General features: G+C 53.3%; 1 protein-coding gene and 1 long non-coding RNA gene across 8 annotated transcripts; one reads left to right on the forward strand and one right to left on the reverse strand.

Moving 5' to 3' along the window:
- Positions 1–1,425: 1,425 nt before the first annotated feature.
- On the reverse strand, positions 1,426–12,132 carry LOC122205954. Of its 3 annotated transcripts, none has more exons than XR_006196309.1 (5): positions 10,280–12,132; positions 7,208–7,433; positions 5,895–5,976; positions 2,992–3,399; positions 1,426–1,587 (listed from the first exon to the last, which is right to left on the reverse strand). It is a non-coding gene; the product is annotated as an uncharacterized LOC122205954 (long non-coding RNA). The 3 variants fall into 3 exon arrangements; XR_006196311.1 differs by lacking the exon at positions 10,280–12,132 and adding an exon at positions 9,136–9,223; XR_006196310.1 differs by lacking the exon at positions 5,895–5,976 and having other exon boundaries at positions 10,280–12,129.
- On the forward strand, positions 7,531–17,688 carry RAB37 (RAB37, member RAS oncogene family). Of its 5 annotated transcripts, none has more exons than XM_042914631.1 (10): positions 7,536–8,994; positions 9,147–9,244; positions 12,065–12,175; positions 13,223–13,264; positions 13,767–13,833; positions 13,913–13,965; positions 14,923–14,988; positions 15,631–15,687; positions 15,765–15,841; positions 16,035–17,688. In XM_042914631.1, exons 2-10 carry the CDS (start codon positions 9,161–9,163, stop codon positions 16,138–16,140), a joined length of 663 nt encoding a protein of 220 aa, XP_042770565.1. In that variant the 5' UTR covers positions 7,536–8,994; positions 9,147–9,160; the 3' UTR covers positions 16,141–17,688. The 5 variants fall into 5 exon arrangements, with proteins under 5 accessions (XP_042770568.1, XP_042770565.1, XP_042770564.1 ...); XM_042914630.1 differs by having other exon boundaries at positions 7,537–8,998; XM_042914634.1 differs by lacking the exon at positions 12,065–12,175 and having other exon boundaries at positions 7,531–8,998.
- The last annotated feature ends 53 nt before the right edge of the window (positions 17,689–17,741 follow it).

A 17,741-nucleotide genomic window follows, 5' to 3' on the forward strand; every position in this document is an offset into this window, starting at 1 on the left:
GGCTAGATTCATTTGGAAAAAATGAAATCAAGCATCTGTTCAGCAACAGTTAGGCTAGACATCAATGTTCCTATTTGCTTTTACTTGAGTTACCCAGCACAGTATGCCTCCCAACACACACAGACATATTTCCGAATTACAAAGGAGTGTGTGTTCATTACAGAAGGAGAATGGAATATAAATGAACACGAAGAATGCATTTTAAATCACTCCTGATCCCCCCATGCAAAGACAACTGTTGGTAAATACATGTACGTGGGGGTGCCCTGGTGGCTCAGTTAGTTAAGCGTCAGACTCTTGATCTCAGCTCAGGTCTTGATCTCAGGGTTGTGAGTTCAAGCCCCACATTGGGTTCTGCACTGGACATGAAATTATATATATATATATATATATATATATATATATATATATATCCAGAACCAATGTTTTACTCTTTTCTGTGGAAAAGCAATTTATTCCAGGTTAAGTAAAGGATCACTCATGTATGAATTTACTTCGTCAACCACTTTATTACACTTACTAGGGATTTTTAATACAGAAAAGTACAAAAAGAAAACATGACTGATAATGCCCACTCTGAAATACTCCCTGTTAACACTTTTCTTTAAAAGGTAATTAGGGGTGCCTGGGTGGCTCAGTCGGTTGAGCGTCCGACTTCGGCTCAGGTCATGATCTCGCGGTCTGTGAGTTCGAGCCCCGCGTCGGGCTTGTGCTGATGGCTCGGAGCCTGGAGCCTGCTTCAGATTCTCTGTCTCCCTCTCTCTCTCTGCTCCTCCCCAGCTTGCGCATGCTCTCTCTCTCTCTCTCTCTCAAAAATAAAGAAATAAACATTAAATAAAATAATTAAATAAATAAGGTAGAGATAAAGCGAAAAGTAAGTCTTTTCCCCACCCCCATTCCCCACCCCACCACCCCAGAAGCTCAAAGGTAGCCACTGTCGGTCTCTGCTGCCTCCCTATAGAGAAGCATACACACCCATATAATCCCATTGTGTATCTAGCTGAAGTCAACATAAGTCAGCACACAAGCATATCTTTCTGCCCCTTTTTTTACTCTGTAATATCATTTTTCCCAAACAGCACATATAGATCTACCTCATTCTTTTTTTCTTTTTTTTTTAAGTAATCTCTACACTCAATGTGGGGCTTGAACTCAACAACCCTGAGATCAAGAGTCCCATGCTTTACCAACAGAGCCAGCCAGACAGGCACCCCACCTCATTCTTTTATCAGCTTCGCAGTATTGCACTACATGGATATTCTACAGTTCAGTTTTTTTTAATCTTTATTTATTTTTGAGAGAGAGACAGAGTGTGAGCAGGGGAGGAGCAGAGAGAAAGGGAGACACAGAATCGGAAGCAGGCTCCAGGCTCCAAGCCGTCAGCACAGAGCCCAACGCGGGGCTCGAACTCACAGACCTCGAGATCGTGACCTGAGCTGAAGTCGGACGCTCAACTGACTGAGCCACCCAGGCGCCCCTACAGTTTATTTAAGCAGTCCCAATTGCTGGATTATTTGCGCTTACAAATGCTGCGATGAACATCCTTGTACACATATCTTGGTGAACTTGTGCACTAAAGCCATAGAACTGTTGAGACAAAGGAATTTGCATTTGTAGCTTCAGTAGATATTGTCAGCTGCTCTTCCAAATGCCCCAACGTAGGTTCCCACCAATGGTGTAAGTACGAGTGTCTGTTTCCCCAACTCTCAGCCAATGTTGACCCTTATCATACTTTTACCAAAGCATTATATGTTATATTGATTCAGAGAAACATACCAGGATGAAGTATACTGAGAGATGTTTAGTTCAAGGAATTGGCTTTCGTGACTCTGGGGGGCTGGCCTGTCCAAAATCTGTAGGGTAGACTGGCAGGCTGAAAATTCTCAGGGAGAAGCTGATGCTACAATTTTGAACAGAATTTCTTCTTCCTCAGTTTTGCTCTAAGTTCTTTCAATTAACTGGATAAGGCCCATCCAGATTATTGAAGATTTACAAGTCAACCGATTGTATATCTGTAATATATAATCTGTACATCTATAACATACCTTCACAGCAACATAGAGATTCGTATTTAATTGAATAACTACATGCTATAGCCTGGCCAGGTTGACACATTTACACACATTTACACATACACACACACACACACACACACACACACACACACACAAAATCTATGTACTCATATTCTTCACTTTCCTACTGAGATTTTCTTTTGAGAGCTCTTTACACCACTACGTGTATTAACCCTTTGTCTGTCATACATCTTGCAAATATTTCCTCTCCATCATTTCTCATTTCATTTTGGTATCTTCTGTCAACCAGGACATTTTTATGTCTGTACAGTCAGATCTATCTTTTTTTTTATGGCATCTGAATTCGCTGTCTGATTAAGAAGGTGGCTCAGAGTCAATTAGGAGCCATGGTAACCACCCCATTCACCTAGGTTTTCTAAGTGTTCCCCTTGAGTCAGGAAGTCACAGGAAAGCAGAGCGCTTAGGCAACATTTGCCCAGCTCCCACTGAGAAGTGTCTGCTGAAGTGCGATTTAATGTCAGGCCCTGGTTTTTAGCAGGAGTCAATAGAGGGGCACTTGGGTGGCTCAGTCGGTTGAGCGCCCAACTTCGGCTCAGGTCATGATCTCACAATTCGTGAGTTCAAGCCCCGTGTCGGGCTCTGTGCTGACAGCTCAGAGCCTGGAGCCTGCTTCGGATTCTGCGTCTCCCTCTCTCTCTCTGCCCCTTCCCTGCTCATGCTCTGTCTCTCTCTGTCTCTCAAAAATGAATAAACATTTTAAAAAATTTTATATAAAAAAAAGAGTCAATAGAAAAGCTATAGGAAAAGCTTCACCTTCTCTGCAAAATCCCAACTCTTCCATTTTGTCACTAGAGGCCCCTCGTGTAAGAATCCACATAAGAGATTCCTCTCCACATCGCATGCCGGCAGAAAATACTCACTCATTGAGAAGACTCAGGCAACAAGTACTACATACCCCATCTGGCTTCCCATTTTGTCGTGGATGCCAGGAAATCTAAAAGCAAATGTAACGCTCAGATATAGGAACAAGCCAGGTCACTCTGGAGTGGAAGATTGCTTCAGGCGGTATCATTACCTGGCCTCTGGTGTAGGCGAGTTTTGAATTCCTCAAATTCCTTTTGGAATGGATGGAGCCAAATACAAACATAAACCAACTGACTTAAGACAGAACGGAAACACTTGTCTGAATGGTGGCAGAGTTGGCACAGAGGTCTCTGTTTGAACCACGATTAATTAACATTTTCACAAATGCTTCAGAGGAGGGAAGGTGCAATGGAAATTCTGGATCCAAAGTTGACATTCAGCTTCTCCAAGCAGTGAGATTTGGGGCCAACCTGGAGAATCTTCAGGAAAATCCTGGCAGCTGTTGAGTGAAGAGAATAACTCCATAGTGTATCTAAGGTAATGGACTTAGGCAGCCTCATTCATAACGTTTAGAATACAAATGGACACCCATAGACCACATGTCTCAATATTTTATTATTCTAAATGCCAGCTTAAAATGATTAAATCAAGAGGCACCTTGGTGGCTCATTCAGTTAAGCGTCTGACTTCAGCTCAAGTCATGATCTCGCGATTTGTGGGTTCAAGTCCCGCCTCGGGCTTTGTGCTGACATCTCAGAGCCTGGAGCCTGCTTCAGATTCTGTGTCTCCCTCTCTCTCTGCTCCTCCCCAGCTCATGCTCTCTCTCTCTCTCTCTCTCAAAAATAAATAAACATTAATTTTTTTTTTAATTTGATCAAATCAAGTGTATCTTATCTTCTTACTTCCTACCTTGACACATATATCTTCCTCCCAACCAAGAAGCCAGGTTTGAACATAGGATTCTCAGAAGTTCTGCACCAAAACATGGCGGCAGCATCCTGCCCCTGCCCCCAGACAGGATTCAGCAGGACCTGAAATGCTGAACCTTGTCACCATGAACCGTGTTCCCACTAAACCAGAGAAATTCCCATTAAGATGGAAATGTTTTCATATGAGGAGAGAAGAAAGGGAATCCTTCCCCGTGAAAAGGAAAAGAATAAAGGGGAAAAGAATGTCAATACATTATATCCTTTAATAAATGAAGAAGGTGGACATGAGCGGACTGAACCTTTACATTCTGGAATAGTCTCTCTAGGAAGCCCCTCTTCAAGCCTGAGGAAATTGGATTTGAGATGTAAATTATTATATTGTTTTCATTTACTTGTTTTTGAGAGAGAGAGAAAGTGCAAGTGAGGGAGGGGCAGGAAGAGAGGGAAAGAGAGAGAATCCCAAGTAGGCTCCACACTGTCAGCATAGAGCCGGAGGTGGGGCTCAAAGCCATGAGCCTCAAGATCATGCCCTAAGCTGAAGCTTAACTGACTGAGCCACCCAGGGCCCCTGAGATGTAAATTATTAAAGCCACTGCACACAACAAGCAAATGGAGCCCTTTAACCCAGGAGGAAATAAAAGCTGAATCGAATTTGGTTTGGAAATGGGTATGGGGGACCACAGTCAGGGGACATTCAAAGTCAACATCACAAACAATCCCATGTTTGCCCTGCTGCTAGCTCAGTGCCACTGTCAAAGCCAAACAGTGTTGGGACCATGGGTCCAACCCCAGGAGAACCTGTCCATCATTACGCTTTTACATTTTGGGGTTTTTATATCTTTATGGTTTTACAAGTCCAGCTAAAGTTGGCATCTCTTAAGCCTTTCCAGTGATCTTGAAGGGTTGTCTTTGGAAAGTAGCTACTATCCATTTTGAAACAAAGGCATTTACCCACTCATTCATTCATTCATTCATCCATTCTTTGAGAGCTTGTTGAGTCCCAGGCCTCCAGTGCATGTATATTTCCTGTCTGTTGCTTATGATTTTCTTCCAAATATAGCACCTGACCTCCCAGGCTAATTCTCCCCACTGCTTCCTTCATGTACAAAAGTAGCCAGGCCCTTCTTTCTGAAACTCTGTTTCCCTTGAAATGCTGTGTCTCCAAGGCCATGCTCCATGGCCAAGTATAAACTCTTCCCAAGGCATGTCTCCAGACATTCTCTTCCGAGAAGCTGGTGCCAAAGGGAATTACAAGTGCAGGGATTTTATTAGGTGAAATACTTATGAAAGAAATCGGGTAGGAAGCTGGGAGAGGTGGGGAGAGCCCGGAGATCATGAGGCAGGTATGACCCCAAGCGAAGGAGAAAGGGCAGGAAGGTTGTGTGAAAGTCTCTGGAAGGATCCGTGAAATGGTGAGGAAATCCTCAAGCCAAATTTGGCCGTTAGGGGAATCTTGTGTCTCCCAGTGACAGACCTGCCTCAGTGCCCCTACCATACTGTGCCTTTGGCTGGGAACTGCCAGTAAGAAGCACGGCCTCAGTGCAAGCACACTGTGGGGGACCACGGAGAGCACAGTGGGTGTCAGTCAGTATGCCCTCTTGGTCGGAAGTCTGAGAGGCAAGTTCTCATGGTCCCTTCAGATGTTCATCAACATGGGGTGACAAGGTTTCTCCTATGCTTTCATGCCTCTTCAGTGACTTTGATAGGAAATCAAGAGTTGTGTGTGTGTGTGTGTGTGTGTGTGTGTGTGCATTAGAAGGAGCCTGCTCCCACAGCCACAATGGCATCTCAGAAGCCCCATGCACACTGCAGACGCTCACCCCTCTCTTGCTCCCTTTCAGACCATCCTGGTGGGTGACAGCGGTGTGGGGAAGACATCTCTGCTGGTTCAGTTCGACCAGGGCAAGTTCATCCCTGGCTCCTTCTCGGCCACCGTGGGCATCGGATTCACAGTAAGCCCTCCCAGACTCTGGGGCCCCGGTGTGTATCTGTGAGGGTCCCAGAAGGAAGCAGGTGGACACTCACATTGGATCATTCAGGGAGGTTTAACAAGAAGACTACTTACCAAGGTGGAAGCAGGGTGTCGGGGAACCAGGAGGCATGGTGCAGTGGCCGTGCATACACAGGGCCTCCACTCCAACCCTAGCCTAAAAAAATGAGGGGAGGGAACCGAAGCCAGAGCTCAGGGACACAAGGCTTCATGGAGAGAGCTGGCTGGCAGGACCTGTGACCCTCAGTGGAGGAACACGGCAACTCATGGTAACCCTCCCGGAGCTAGCCCAGGATACAAGTCAGCTCCCCCCCTACCCTGCTCTCCTCCTGTTCCCACATCTCCTGGGGCTCCCCTTTGGCTGAACACAACTGGAAACTAGAAAGAATGCCTCCTTTTTTAAGTTTATTTATTTATTTTGAGAGGGGTGGGGAGAGAGAATCCCACGCAGCCTCCGCGCAGTCAGCATGGAGGCCAACGCGGGGCTCAGACTCACGAACTGTGAGATCATGACCTGAGCTAAAATCAAGAGTCAGATGCTTAACCGACTCAGCCACCCAGGCACCCCTAGAAAGGATATCTTGATATAGATTGCTCAGGTCTACTTTCTAGGGCAAGAAGAATATGGAGAGGCAAAGGGACGGCTTAAAATTTTAAGCACAGTCCAAATTTAACACTGTCACATGGGTCCTAGGGAGCTGGCAGGCCAAGGGTCAAAGTTCTGTTTTTAGCACTCTGTCTCTTCCTGGATCTCCTCGGGATCAGGACAGAGCAGGGCACAGAGCCTGTAGGACCACACTCGGGACTGGGATGGTCACACTGGCGGGAAGAGAGAAGGGGAACCCCAGAAACTAGGCTTTCTGGTTGGGTCACAGCAAGGAAGGCGAGGACTCATGGTGGCCGGGATTCAGAGTAAAACAGAAATGACAGCCTGGCCAGAGAGTGCAGGGTTCTCCCATGAGCAGGCTCCAGAATGCTGGGAAGGGCAGGGCTGAGTCGCAGGAGAGCAAGGCTTCCCAGACAATTCCTGAAGCCTTGGACCAGGCTGCCACACCAGGCATCCCCCACCTCAGGCCCATGCCCAGTCTGCCCCTCCGCACACAAGGTCGGGGGAGCCCTCACAGCCACCAGCCTTCTCCCCCACTCCGTGCCCATCCTTCTGCCTGTCAGACTCAGAGGGTGCACAGTGGGATGAATGTTGGTGTGGATGCGGACCTAAAGACTGTGACTCACACCCCACAGATGCAGAGGGGTGGGACCTCCAAATTTTGCCACTAGCCTGGTAAGAAAGGCTAGACGACTGGCCCATCAGAAGGAAGAAAGTGTGTAATCACACTGAGAGCCCAAAGCAGGCGGAGACAGGACAGATCTGGCTCTCCCAAACCTACCACAGGACAAAGGAGGATCTTGGTTGAGCCAACAACACAAACCACAGCTGGAAGTTAGAAGCCCTCTGAAGGCTCTGGGGGGCGGGAGGCGGGGGTCTCCTTTGCCTCCTCCAGCTTCTGGTGGCTTCTGGCGATGCTCGCCATTTGTTGGCTTGTAAATACACCACTCGGATCTCTGCGTCTGTGTTCACATGGCCGGCTTCTCCCTGCGTGTCCGCTCCTCTTCCTATAAGGACATCAGTCATGTTGGATTAGGGGCTTACCCTATTCCTATATGACTTCACCTCAACTAATCATACCTGCACCAACCCCCTTTCCAAATAAGGTCACATTCTGAGGGACTAGGGGCTGGGACCTCAATAGAGGCTTTGAAGGACACCCGTAACAGTGTGGTTTACAGTGGAAGGTGAGCGAGGGCCATGTCACTTCCTTTCTCTCATTTTTCCTCGGCCATTACCCTCTGGCTCTGAAAACGTTTGCCCCTGCGGGGTTCCCGTGTGAGCCCTCAGGAGCTTAGAGCCCGAGACACTGAATGGACTGAGGTTGTATTTGCAGCAAGAGACTCTTCCCTCTGAATAGCAGGCAATAAATGCACATCTGCAGAGTTCTGATCCTGTAGGTGGCTCTCTGAGCCCCACCCTATGTACACAAGAGGTTATGGCAAGCCCAGCTCCAGAAAATAGCTCTGGCCAATGCCAAGACTCACAGGGCTAGAGGAATGTGTACACACAGTCCCCACCAGGCCTCTAGTCACCCATAAGCCACATCTGCCCCTTGTGCTTTACCCCCAGCACCTAAGTCAAGAGGTACTGATGCCCTTCTCCCCCGACACAGCCTTCGGTCAGTCTCGCTGTAATGCAGCCACCCAGTTCCATGGTAAGCTGTGGGTGCTTGTGCAGAATGTTGGCACAGGAGTAATGAAATGGTTAGCCCCTGAAGCGCAGGGCGGGGCCGCCCAGGCCACACTCCCACTGTCTGCCACCAGGAACTGCAGGATTCCTGGGTTGTCCTTGAGACTGCTCAAAATGATCCACGACTCCATGAATTCATTTACTACTAAATATTTAAGGCCTGCTCAGGGACAGGGGCTGAGGAGCACAGGTGAATAGGGCCAGCCCTGCCTTCAGGGGCGCCGAGATTGGGAGGTTTGGAGTCGGGGGAGGCTTTCCCATGCTGGACCATTCCGGGCACAGCCCAACAGGTCAGGGAGAAATGAGAGGTGATCTGTGCTAAAGGGTCAAAACCCTAGCACCCACCAGGGGCCGCGAAAAGCCACAGTTGTAAATGTGCTGCAAGGTGAATTCTGGTGGGTAAATAAAATTACATCCAGAGGAGCTCGGGCTGGGGTGCATTAGCAAAAGCAAAACTGCCTGAGCGCTGTGCTCAGAATGCACGCCTCCTCTCAAAAATCGTGCCTCGCTGCCCCGGGGCCTTCCCAGCCCACAACCTCACCCCCACCCCAACCGCGACCGGGGGACGCCCGTCGGCCGCCAGCTGGCCGGGGCTCGGGCGCCCCCTGCAGGCCGCGCTGTGCAGCGGCAGCGGGAACCGGGGCGCGGAACCCCGGGTCGCAGCGCTGCCAGACCTAGCGCTACAGGCTAGGTTTCCGGAGACGGCTCCCTGTGGGAACCTAGCCCGGGCAGCCTGCGACCTTTGGGGACCGGTCCTCGGGCTGGATTCGTTCCACGTCTTCGGAGCACGAAGCCGGCCCAATTTGCTCGGGGCACGCCTGACCCTCTGGCGCTGACCTGTGGTTGTGCGCGCCCTCGCGAGACAGCCTGCACCAGGCAGGTATCTTCGGGGTGGCGAGACATAGGGAGGAGCCTGTGGGGGTCCGGGCTGGGGCGGTGGAGGGGGGAAGGATTGGGTGGAGCCTAAGGCGGGGAGGTCCCAGCGCTGTCCCCCGCCCGCCACCAGTCCTAGCTCACCTCTCGTCCAGGGAACGTGACGGGCATGTCTGGCGCCGCTGCCACCCTGGATGGAGAGGCGCCCGAGCACTCCCCGCCCTGCAGTCCGAGCTACGATGTCACGGGCAAGGTGGGTGGGCACTGTGCCCAGTACTGGGGACTTCCCAACCGGCTCTGAGGGCCAGCCCTTCCCACGCCCTTTGCCCTGAGACCCTGGCCCAAGCCTCTTGGCTGGCTGCGTCTGCGTTGCCTTCAGCCCTTCCCCCAGGGAGCCGGGTCTCCCGGAGCAGGGAGGAAGGGTGGAGACTGCCGACGTCTGGGCTGGCTCAGCGAGGGTGGGAAGAGGAAGGTCGGAAGGAGCGATTGACTGACTGCCCCACACAGCGGACCCCAACCCAATTTCCTTCTGCACACCCCCGGCGATATGATCTCCCGGGAACCCCATGCCTCTGCGTAAAGGTTAAGCGCTCAACCCTCCTGGGCACAGGCATCCCGAATGCTGGGAAATAGGGATGCCTGGAGACGCAGAGAGGACGCCCCCTGGCGGCGGAGCAGTTGTCGTTAACGCCCTTTTCCCAGCTAAGCTCTCCCCTGAGACTTAACATCCAGTTTCAAGGCCTTAGGCCTGAAGTTCTTTAGGTCCCCAGCTGCCCCCAAGCCGTACCCCTTCCCTTTCCACTGCTGCAGCCATTTCCTCCCGCCTTCCTCCAGGAGGATGTTGCTAACCAAAATGCAGGCCCACCTGGGAATTTTTAGAACCTGAGAAAGATTTTGTTGCTTCATCACAAGTCCCCCATGGGGGAGCTGAAGTCAGCTCTCTGAGGCCGGTTTCCTCTAGAGGGCTGCCCTGTTACAGAAGCAGGTGAAGGTGGAGGACAGACACCTCCCCACCCCACCCACCCCCACCCTGGGGCACATGGCGGAGGCGGGTACCCAGAACTCTGAAAGAGGTGCTGAGGGAGCGCAGGGCTTCCAATCTTCCTCTGCAAGTTTGGGGATGAGTGAGGGCTGCCCTGCCTCATGCTGCGTGGCCTTGAAAGAGACCTGCCTCTTTCTGTGCCTCGGTTCCCTCCCCCACCCCCACCCCAGGCTCACTCTCACCAGGAACTGAGGCCTCCACCCCCCCTTGTTTCAGGGGAAGCCAGTCTGTAAGTCACTTACTCACCCAGAGCCGTTAAGATAGGCGTCCTGTGTGGGCTGGTGGCAGGAAATGGGCCCCTGTGCCTTCAGGGAAGGGGGAGCTGCTAAGGGCCAGCCCCTAGGCTGGTGGGGACCACCTGACCTCCTGGCCTGACAGTCCAGCTGGGCCATTTGCCAAGGAGGTGGCAAGGCTGGGCAGCTGTTTGTGTTTGGTAGAATTGCCTGGCTGGGTGGGTGGTGGTGGGCATCTTTTGTTTAAGGCGGTCGTGATCTGTAAAGTATACTGGAGTCACCCTCCCTCCTCCCCGCTCAAGGGCTAGGATGCAGGAGCCAGGGAGCAGCGCAGGCTCCAAGGGCTCCCCAGCCCCCAGCTCTCCACCAACCCCCCTCCGCCCCCCCGCCCCACCTCCCTGGGCCAAGCAGCATCTGTGGAGAGTTGACCCGTGGCCTTCAGCAGCCTGCTTCCCCCAGGCTTGCCCCAGGAGACTGAGTGCAGGCCAGCCTGGGAAGAGCCTGGCTGGAGCTCCTTGGACCCAATTAGAGGGAATGGGGGCCACAGGCAGGCCCTACCCAGCCCTGGGCCGCTCTTTCCCGAGTCTTAGGCAGTTTATTGGTCCTAGGCGTTAACCAACTCTAAAGAGGCCTCAATGAAATCACCCTTTCTCCCTTCTGGTCACCGTGGAAACCATGCCACATAAGGGTTAAGAAATCTTCCTAACATCCCTCAGTAGGCCATTTAGAAGCCAGGACCCCAGCCTCTGTATCCCTTTTGCTCAGACCCTTTACCTTTCCACCAAAGCTAGCTAATCCCAGTACATCGTGCCCACAGCAGAAAAGCCTCTGGCCTCCGTTGTCAAGGTCAGAGCCTCAAAAGTAACTCAAGCCTAGTCTATGCTCAATCCTTTAAGTATGTAAGCAGCCAACTGGGAAAGTTCCAGCATTAGTCCAGACCTCTGGTCTCCAAGATTGAGGAATGACTGACAGAGGGCTCCCTTCCCCTGCCCCCACTTGTCCTCAAAAGAAGATAGATGAGCAGTGACTGGCCAAGAATAAAGGGGAGAGACACACACACACCCACACTCCCTCCCCTACAGGGACCCGGGGATGCCAGTTTGCTGCCATTTGTCCCACTGGAGAGGTTTCTGCAGAAGGAACTTCAGATTCATTGTCTCCCCATTTCAGTATCAATTTCAACCCTCCCTAGTTCATGCAACCCTTTTGTAAACATTAAATGTCATTAGAAAATTCCAGGTAAATGTTGTGACAAAAAAAAAAAAAAAAAAAAAACAGCAGTCGTAATTTTAGAATATGCCCTTGCAAATGACAGTGCCCTCCCCCATCAGATCTGATACCCTCCTGTGGGTGGGAATCCCTGTCCATGGTATTAACACTTCCCTTCTGGGCAGTATAGCCCCATCCACCCAGGCGCACACATGCAGAATCCACACTGACAGAGAGGGAATCCCAGCTTGGTGTGGCAAGGGGAGAATGGGGCCAGAGTCTAGACCATGTAAGTGTGGTGGTTCTTTGGGGCCACCAAGCACAGTTGCTCACCTGTTAGTGCTGAGGTCTCAACACAGGCTTCCAGGAAATTGGGTGAGGACAAGAGAGTCAGAGGGAGGGCCTGAGAAATGAGCTGAGCCAAGGAGAGGCAGGGTGAAGGCAGCAGCGGGCTTTCCAGAAGCAGGTGCCCCTCAGTGCTGACAGCATCCGTCCCTGGCCCTCTGCCCCTCTTTCTAGGGCCTCTCTCCCTGGATGCCCAGAAATTTGACCCAACTCCCCATTAACTGCCTCTGCCCCCATCTCCTAGGTGATGCTTCTGGGAGACTCAGGCGTTGGCAAAACCTGTTTCCTGATCCAATTCAAAGACGGGGCCTTCCTGTCCGGGACCTTCCTAGCCACCGTCGGCATAGACTTCAGGGTGAGGTGGCTGTAGGCTCCTCCTGCCAGCAGCAAGCCAGGGGGACCACAGCTCAGGCCCAGGGTGCTGTCCTCTCCTTGCCTGCCCTGGCTCCTCAAAGCTTCTGTGGCTCACTGTCCAGAGGGCACCAGGGACCACAGAGGTGGCCAGGTTCAAGGAGTCTGGGCATGGTGGGCTCCTTGCCCACCTATAGGATAAGTCTTACAATTCTGCCCCAGAACAGGGCAGACACATCCCAGGGTGTGAGCTGAGTTTCCTGGCCTTCGGTCCCCTTGCTCTTTGCCCCTTGAGCTGGGCCCTTCTGGCAAGGCCTCAGAGGTCTCCCTGTCTTTCTGGAGTTCCCAGAAGCACAGCACTACATTAGGTTGAAGAGCCAGGCTGGCCCTGTGGGGAGAGAGCAGCTCACCAGGCTCCCTCCCTCTCGTCTTGAGGAACCCATGTTTACAGATCTGCAGCAGGGACATAGCACAAAGGTTCCGGGAGAGTAAGGTCTAACCCAGGCTGGAGGGTGGGGGGAAGGAGGCTGTGCAGAGGCTGGGTGCCTCCCTCCCAATGGGAGGAGAACTGAAGCTTCCCTCTGGAGAACTAGTGAGCAGCTAGGGGAAAGCAGATTCTGCTGATCCAGCCTCTGTAGTGCCCAGGATGCTGGGGGGGGGGGGGGGGGGGCGCTTCTTATCTCTAAGGGCTCCCTTGGCAGGATGGGGCGGAGCTCCAGGAGAGCCGAGTGGAAGTGGGAAAGAGGCGGGGGCTCCCCCAGTCCTGTGCTGCCTGCTGAGGTCTAGGGAGAGTCAGGCAGGTTCTTGGGCTCCGGCCCTGGCATGTGAGCAGACAAGTCCCCAGAAGGGAGAACTGTGTCATGGGGATATTTGGAGACAGGGTTCTGCTGCCCTGAAGGGGTGATCTGGCTGGAGATGCCTCCCGGGCTCACCGCACCCCCTTTAGCCCTGGGGAGCCACCAGCAGGATGTCTGCTGCTCTGTTGGATGCCTAGGACCCCAGCCTCCCCTGCTTTCCAAATCCACCCTCCCTCTGCCCTTTTCTCTTTCAGAACAAAGTGGTGACTGTGGATGGTGTCAGGGTGAAGCTGCAGGTGAGAAGGAGGCTGCCGGGGAAGGAGGGTGATGGTGGAGCCCCGCCCCTGCTCCTCACCCAAACCACAGAAGGCCCCCAGCCCTGCCCTCCGCCTGGGGCAATTTCCTGTGGGGCCCAGAGGAAACGGCTTTTGTTTGTTTGATATTTGTTGAAAAAGCAGTTCCCAGCACCCTCGATCAAAGGCAGCTCCACGTGCCTTCAGACTAGCCTCGGCTTGCTCCAGCTCCCCCCGCCCCCACCGCCAGTTTCCCAGGCCTCATATGCTGTAGGAGACAGGACACCCCCAACCCCTGGGCTAGGGAAGGGGCTATAGCCTGACCCAGCTTGAGAACTTAATGCCCCCCTCCGGGGCACCGTCAGATGTTCAGAAGGCCCTGAGCACCTACAGCAGGAAACAGCCCACCTCCCCACACATCTCTTACACTCCAGAGTGGGTTCGCTCGACCCAGCAGAGTCCCCGCAGGCTGCCTCCTTCTGACCATTTGTCTGTCCCTTCCTAGATCTGGGATACCGCCGGGCAAGAGCGGTTCCGCAGCGTCACCCATGCTTACTACCGAGATGCCCAGGGTGAGTCCTTCCCAAGCCCACTTGTAATGCCCAGCCTTCCGCCCCACGCCCCCTGTGTGAGCTCTCTTTCCTCCCGCAGCCTTGCTCCTGCTGTACGACATCACCAACAAATCTTCCTTCGACAACATCCGGGTAGGTCCCCTCCACAGGCCACCCAGAAGCAGCCGGGGCGGGGCCTCTGCAGGCTAGGACTGCTTCCTGCTTTATGGGGAAGGGGTGGAACCCAGAACACCGCTGCCTTTTGAAAAACACCTGAGCTGTGACTCAGAAGTAATAAACTGCTCCTGGGCAGCATGTGGGCATAAAGGCCAGGCAGGCTGTTGGGTGCCTGTGCCACCTGCTTGGCCCTGCCCGTGATTCATGAGCGCGTTTCATGACAGAGTGTTCAGAAAGTACCCAGCTCCACCCTGGACAATTACCCACAGAGGCCAAGGGGAGAACCCAGGCAGGAAAGTCTACCCATACATCCAGCCCAGCTTGCAAGACAGTGATTCAGGCAGTGAGCAGTTCTGTCCCCGCCAAACCATTAAAAGAGAGTAGGGATAAAAATTCAACAAGTACAAACACCCACTGTGTGCACAGCACCATAAAGCTTTCACAGCTGCCTGATCTCAGGGGTTGCCAAGCAAATAGGGGTGGGGTTTGGGGGGGGGGGAGGAGAAACCAAAACATACAGATATAAAACAGCTTATAAAGAGGATGGAGATCTGTGGCACTCATTGCCACCTCTGACTTCATGCTCCTGGTAGACATCACTAATCAATCACAGTATTTTTGATCACTGAGCCCTGATGTGGCCTTAGAATCCTCAGCAGGGCAGCCAGGAAATCGCTGATGACTCCCAGCTGATTTAGGAGAGAAAGCTCTGCCATCTCCGGCTTCTCTAGAACAGGGAGTTGCGGCATTTGGGGTTGGCTAGGAAAAACTGATCAAGACTGGAGAGGCCAGAACAAAGATGCAAATGAGAGAATTCAGGGAGGGCAGTGAGTAGCCCAGGAAAACCAACAGGACGGAAGAAGGGCAGGGGAGAGGGAGGGGGGAAGGGCTGGGTCTCAGGCCTGGCCTGGCTCAGCTCGTCGTCTCCCACAGGCCTGGCTCACTGAGATTCACGAGTATGCCCAGAGGGATGTGGTGATCATGCTGCTTGGCAACAAGGTGAGCGAGCCCATCCCCGCACCTCCTGCCCCACTGCCACACCACTCGCTCCACCCAGCCCCACAGTTGCCCCAGAGGGTTAGCTGGACATCCTTCCAGCACAGGTTTCTTTCCAGACTCCAGGGCAAGGGTCAGACTTATGTGGCAGCTTCAGCCCATCTCATCTGCCCTCTTAAAGCTTCTCCCCTCCAGGGAAAGCCCAAGCTGCGGTCTGAGAGATCCAGGGATACCCAGCTGTTCAGCCTCGATTAGATCACAGTAGTAGGGTCACAGACGAGGCGCTAAAAGTAGCAAAGGTTAGCCCCAACTACTGTCATCTCTCTGAGGCTGGTCACCACACCCCTGCGAAGGACAGTTTCCCATTTCACCAAGTGGCAGTCAGATCCCCTGGCTGGGAGCTGGGTAACTCTGCCTGAACAAGGCAGAAACCCTGGTGGGCGGGGGGGGGGGGGGGGGGGGGGGGGGGGGGGGGGGGGGGGGGGGGGGGGGCGGGCTAAGCCTACCACCCGCAGTCCCACAGGCTACCAGCAGAGGGCAGGCAGTGGCTGCTCCTCAGGCAAAAGAAGGGCCAGCCAGGGCCTGAGAAGGGGCAGCTGGGGGTGGAGGTTTTCTTCCCCAGAGTGACCCACCTGGGCTTGACAGGCAGATGTGAGCAGTGAAAGGGTGATCCGTTCGGAGGACGGAGAGACACTGGCCAGGGTAAGTGACTCCCCGTGGGCAGGGTGAGAGGTGGGGACGGCCAGAGGCTGGCCCTGAGGACATTCTCTTCCTGGCAGGAGTATGGCGTTCCCTTCATGGAGACCAGCGCCAAGACGGGCATGAATGTGGAGTTAGCCTTTCTGGCCATTGCCAAGTAAGAGCTGAGCAAGGAAGAGAACCGTGCAGGGCAGGGTGGCACCATCTGGGAATCCAGTAGGGCCTGGCCCCTGGCCCAGCCCCTGGCCCAACCACATTGTGCATGCTGTGTCCAGTAGCCCCGAGCTGTGGGAGTGGGGAGGGTGCAGCTGTTCACTCCCTGCCCAGCCCACTGCTTCTTCCTCTTCAAGGGAGCTGAAATACAGAGCCCTGTGGCAGCCCGATGGGCCCAGCTTCCAGATCCGAGACTTTGTGGAGTCCCAGAAGAAACGGCCCAGCTGCTGCTCCGTCTTGTGAATACCAAGGGCCTGCAAGGGGGCTCCAGAGGCCCCCGCGGATGCAGCCTTCTCCCCCCAGATCTGGTTTATTCTGCGAGGCTGGGAGTTGGGGGACCCAGTGGACAGCCCCTTCCCAAGCGGGAGCTGTACTCCCACCCCTACCCTAGTTACGTAGTTTCCCTGCATCCTGGGGGAGGGTAACATATTTATTTCATCCTAATGACACATAATGTAATACAAAAAGGGAGGGAGGGGGGAGGCGGGGCACCAGAAAAACAAGGCAGGGAGCTGGTGGCCCTTTTGCCTTCTGCTACTTGGACTTGGGGGGCTGAGGCTCCCTCCTAACCTTGACAAGGGTGGTGTTGCTTCAGTTCAGCACCAGAGGGCAGTGACGCACTTCTGCAGCGTGAGGGCCAGATGTGACCCCGTGGCCACCTTCACCTCAACCGGAGAGGCTAAGCAGACCCCCAACTTTCATTTCCTCCAGCTCCCAGGGAACAGTCTTCCCCAGTAAGATGGTCCCTGGTGCCGGGAGCTAGACCAAGGCTAGGGAAGATAAGAGATGTGGAGATCGGGCAGTGACGGAGCTCTGTGGGTGCAGGGGGGAGGAGTGACCCAGACTAAGTCTATCTGTTTGGCTGCCTCTGGCTTTCCTAGTCCCCCTCTGGGACATGTGCCCCTTTTCCTCCAGCTCACAAGCCGAAAACATCTGGTTCCTGTTCTCTGGACCTTGGGTCCCAGGGGAACCCCACCTCCCGGAACCCCTGGTCTTCTCTACCTTTTTGCTTGTGCCCCTAGACACCTGAGGTCACAGCCAGGAAAAGGTTTTTCTCCTATCTCAAACCTTTGGCAGGTATGCACCCCCACAGCCCACTTCTAGCAGCCACAGGGCTTCTACTGGGTTAAGAGTCAGTTAAGGAGAAACCTCTGACTTCTGGAGCAGATGGGAGGCAGAACTGAGCAAACCTCACCCCACCACACATATCCCCCAAACCCAAGCGCTGTCTCCTCCTTGACCACTCATGCCTTTTCGCTTCCAGACAGACACCAAGGCCAAAACTCTCCATCTCTCCTCCCACTGAGCCAAGTTAGGGAGTGAGAAGTCACCCATTACTGGGTAAACCAACACAGTGTGCAAAACAAGGTCATTTGAGTAAGACTGGGGTGAGGAGAGTCAGCAGAGTTTATGTAGGGCCAAGGTCACCGGTCTCCCAGGTCCCTGACTGCAGCAAATGGAGGTGGACAGGAGATATGCGGGTCATGACCTGGAGGCACCTTTACTCTAGCTCTCCAGGCCAAGGGCAAGGGAGAGGATAAAGGAAGAAGTACACACTTCACATTTCTGAGGCTATTGCATTTGCTTTCAAGGCAGAAATCTTGCTCTCTGAGCAGAGTCAGCAGCTCCAACTTGGGCCTGATAAGGAAACTCTCCTAGGCTTCTCCCAGGCGAAGCAGGGAGGAGCCTGACCTTGCTGGGCTCTTCTGGGGCCCAAGGCAGGTCACAGGAGACCGAATCACATGGTCCGCATTTGTGTTTTCAGAATTAAATTGCAGAATTTGGAAAGTACACCCTGTCCGCTGCTTCTTTGAGGTGCGCAGGGAGAGGGGACAGGGGAGATC

The sequence above is a fragment of the Panthera leo genome, chromosome E1 (genome assembly GCF_018350215.1).
Source record: "Panthera leo isolate Ple1 chromosome E1, P.leo_Ple1_pat1.1, whole genome shotgun sequence".
In the NCBI taxonomy this organism is placed as follows: Eukaryota; Metazoa; Chordata; class Mammalia; order Carnivora; family Felidae; genus Panthera; species Panthera leo.

Coding starts and splice junctions, on each gene's coding strand:
- RAB37 (XM_042914631.1), top strand. CDS start 9,161: ATGTCTGGCGCCGCTGCCACCCTGGATGGAGAGGCGCCCGAGCACTCC. Junction 9,245..12,064: donor GCTACGATGTCACGGGCAAG/GTGGGTGGGCAC, acceptor CCCATCTCCTAG/GTGATGCTTCTGGGAGACTC. Junction 14,989..15,630: donor TCATGCTGCTTGGCAACAAG/GTGAGCGAGCCC, acceptor TGGGCTTGACAG/GCAGATGTGAGCAGTGAAAG.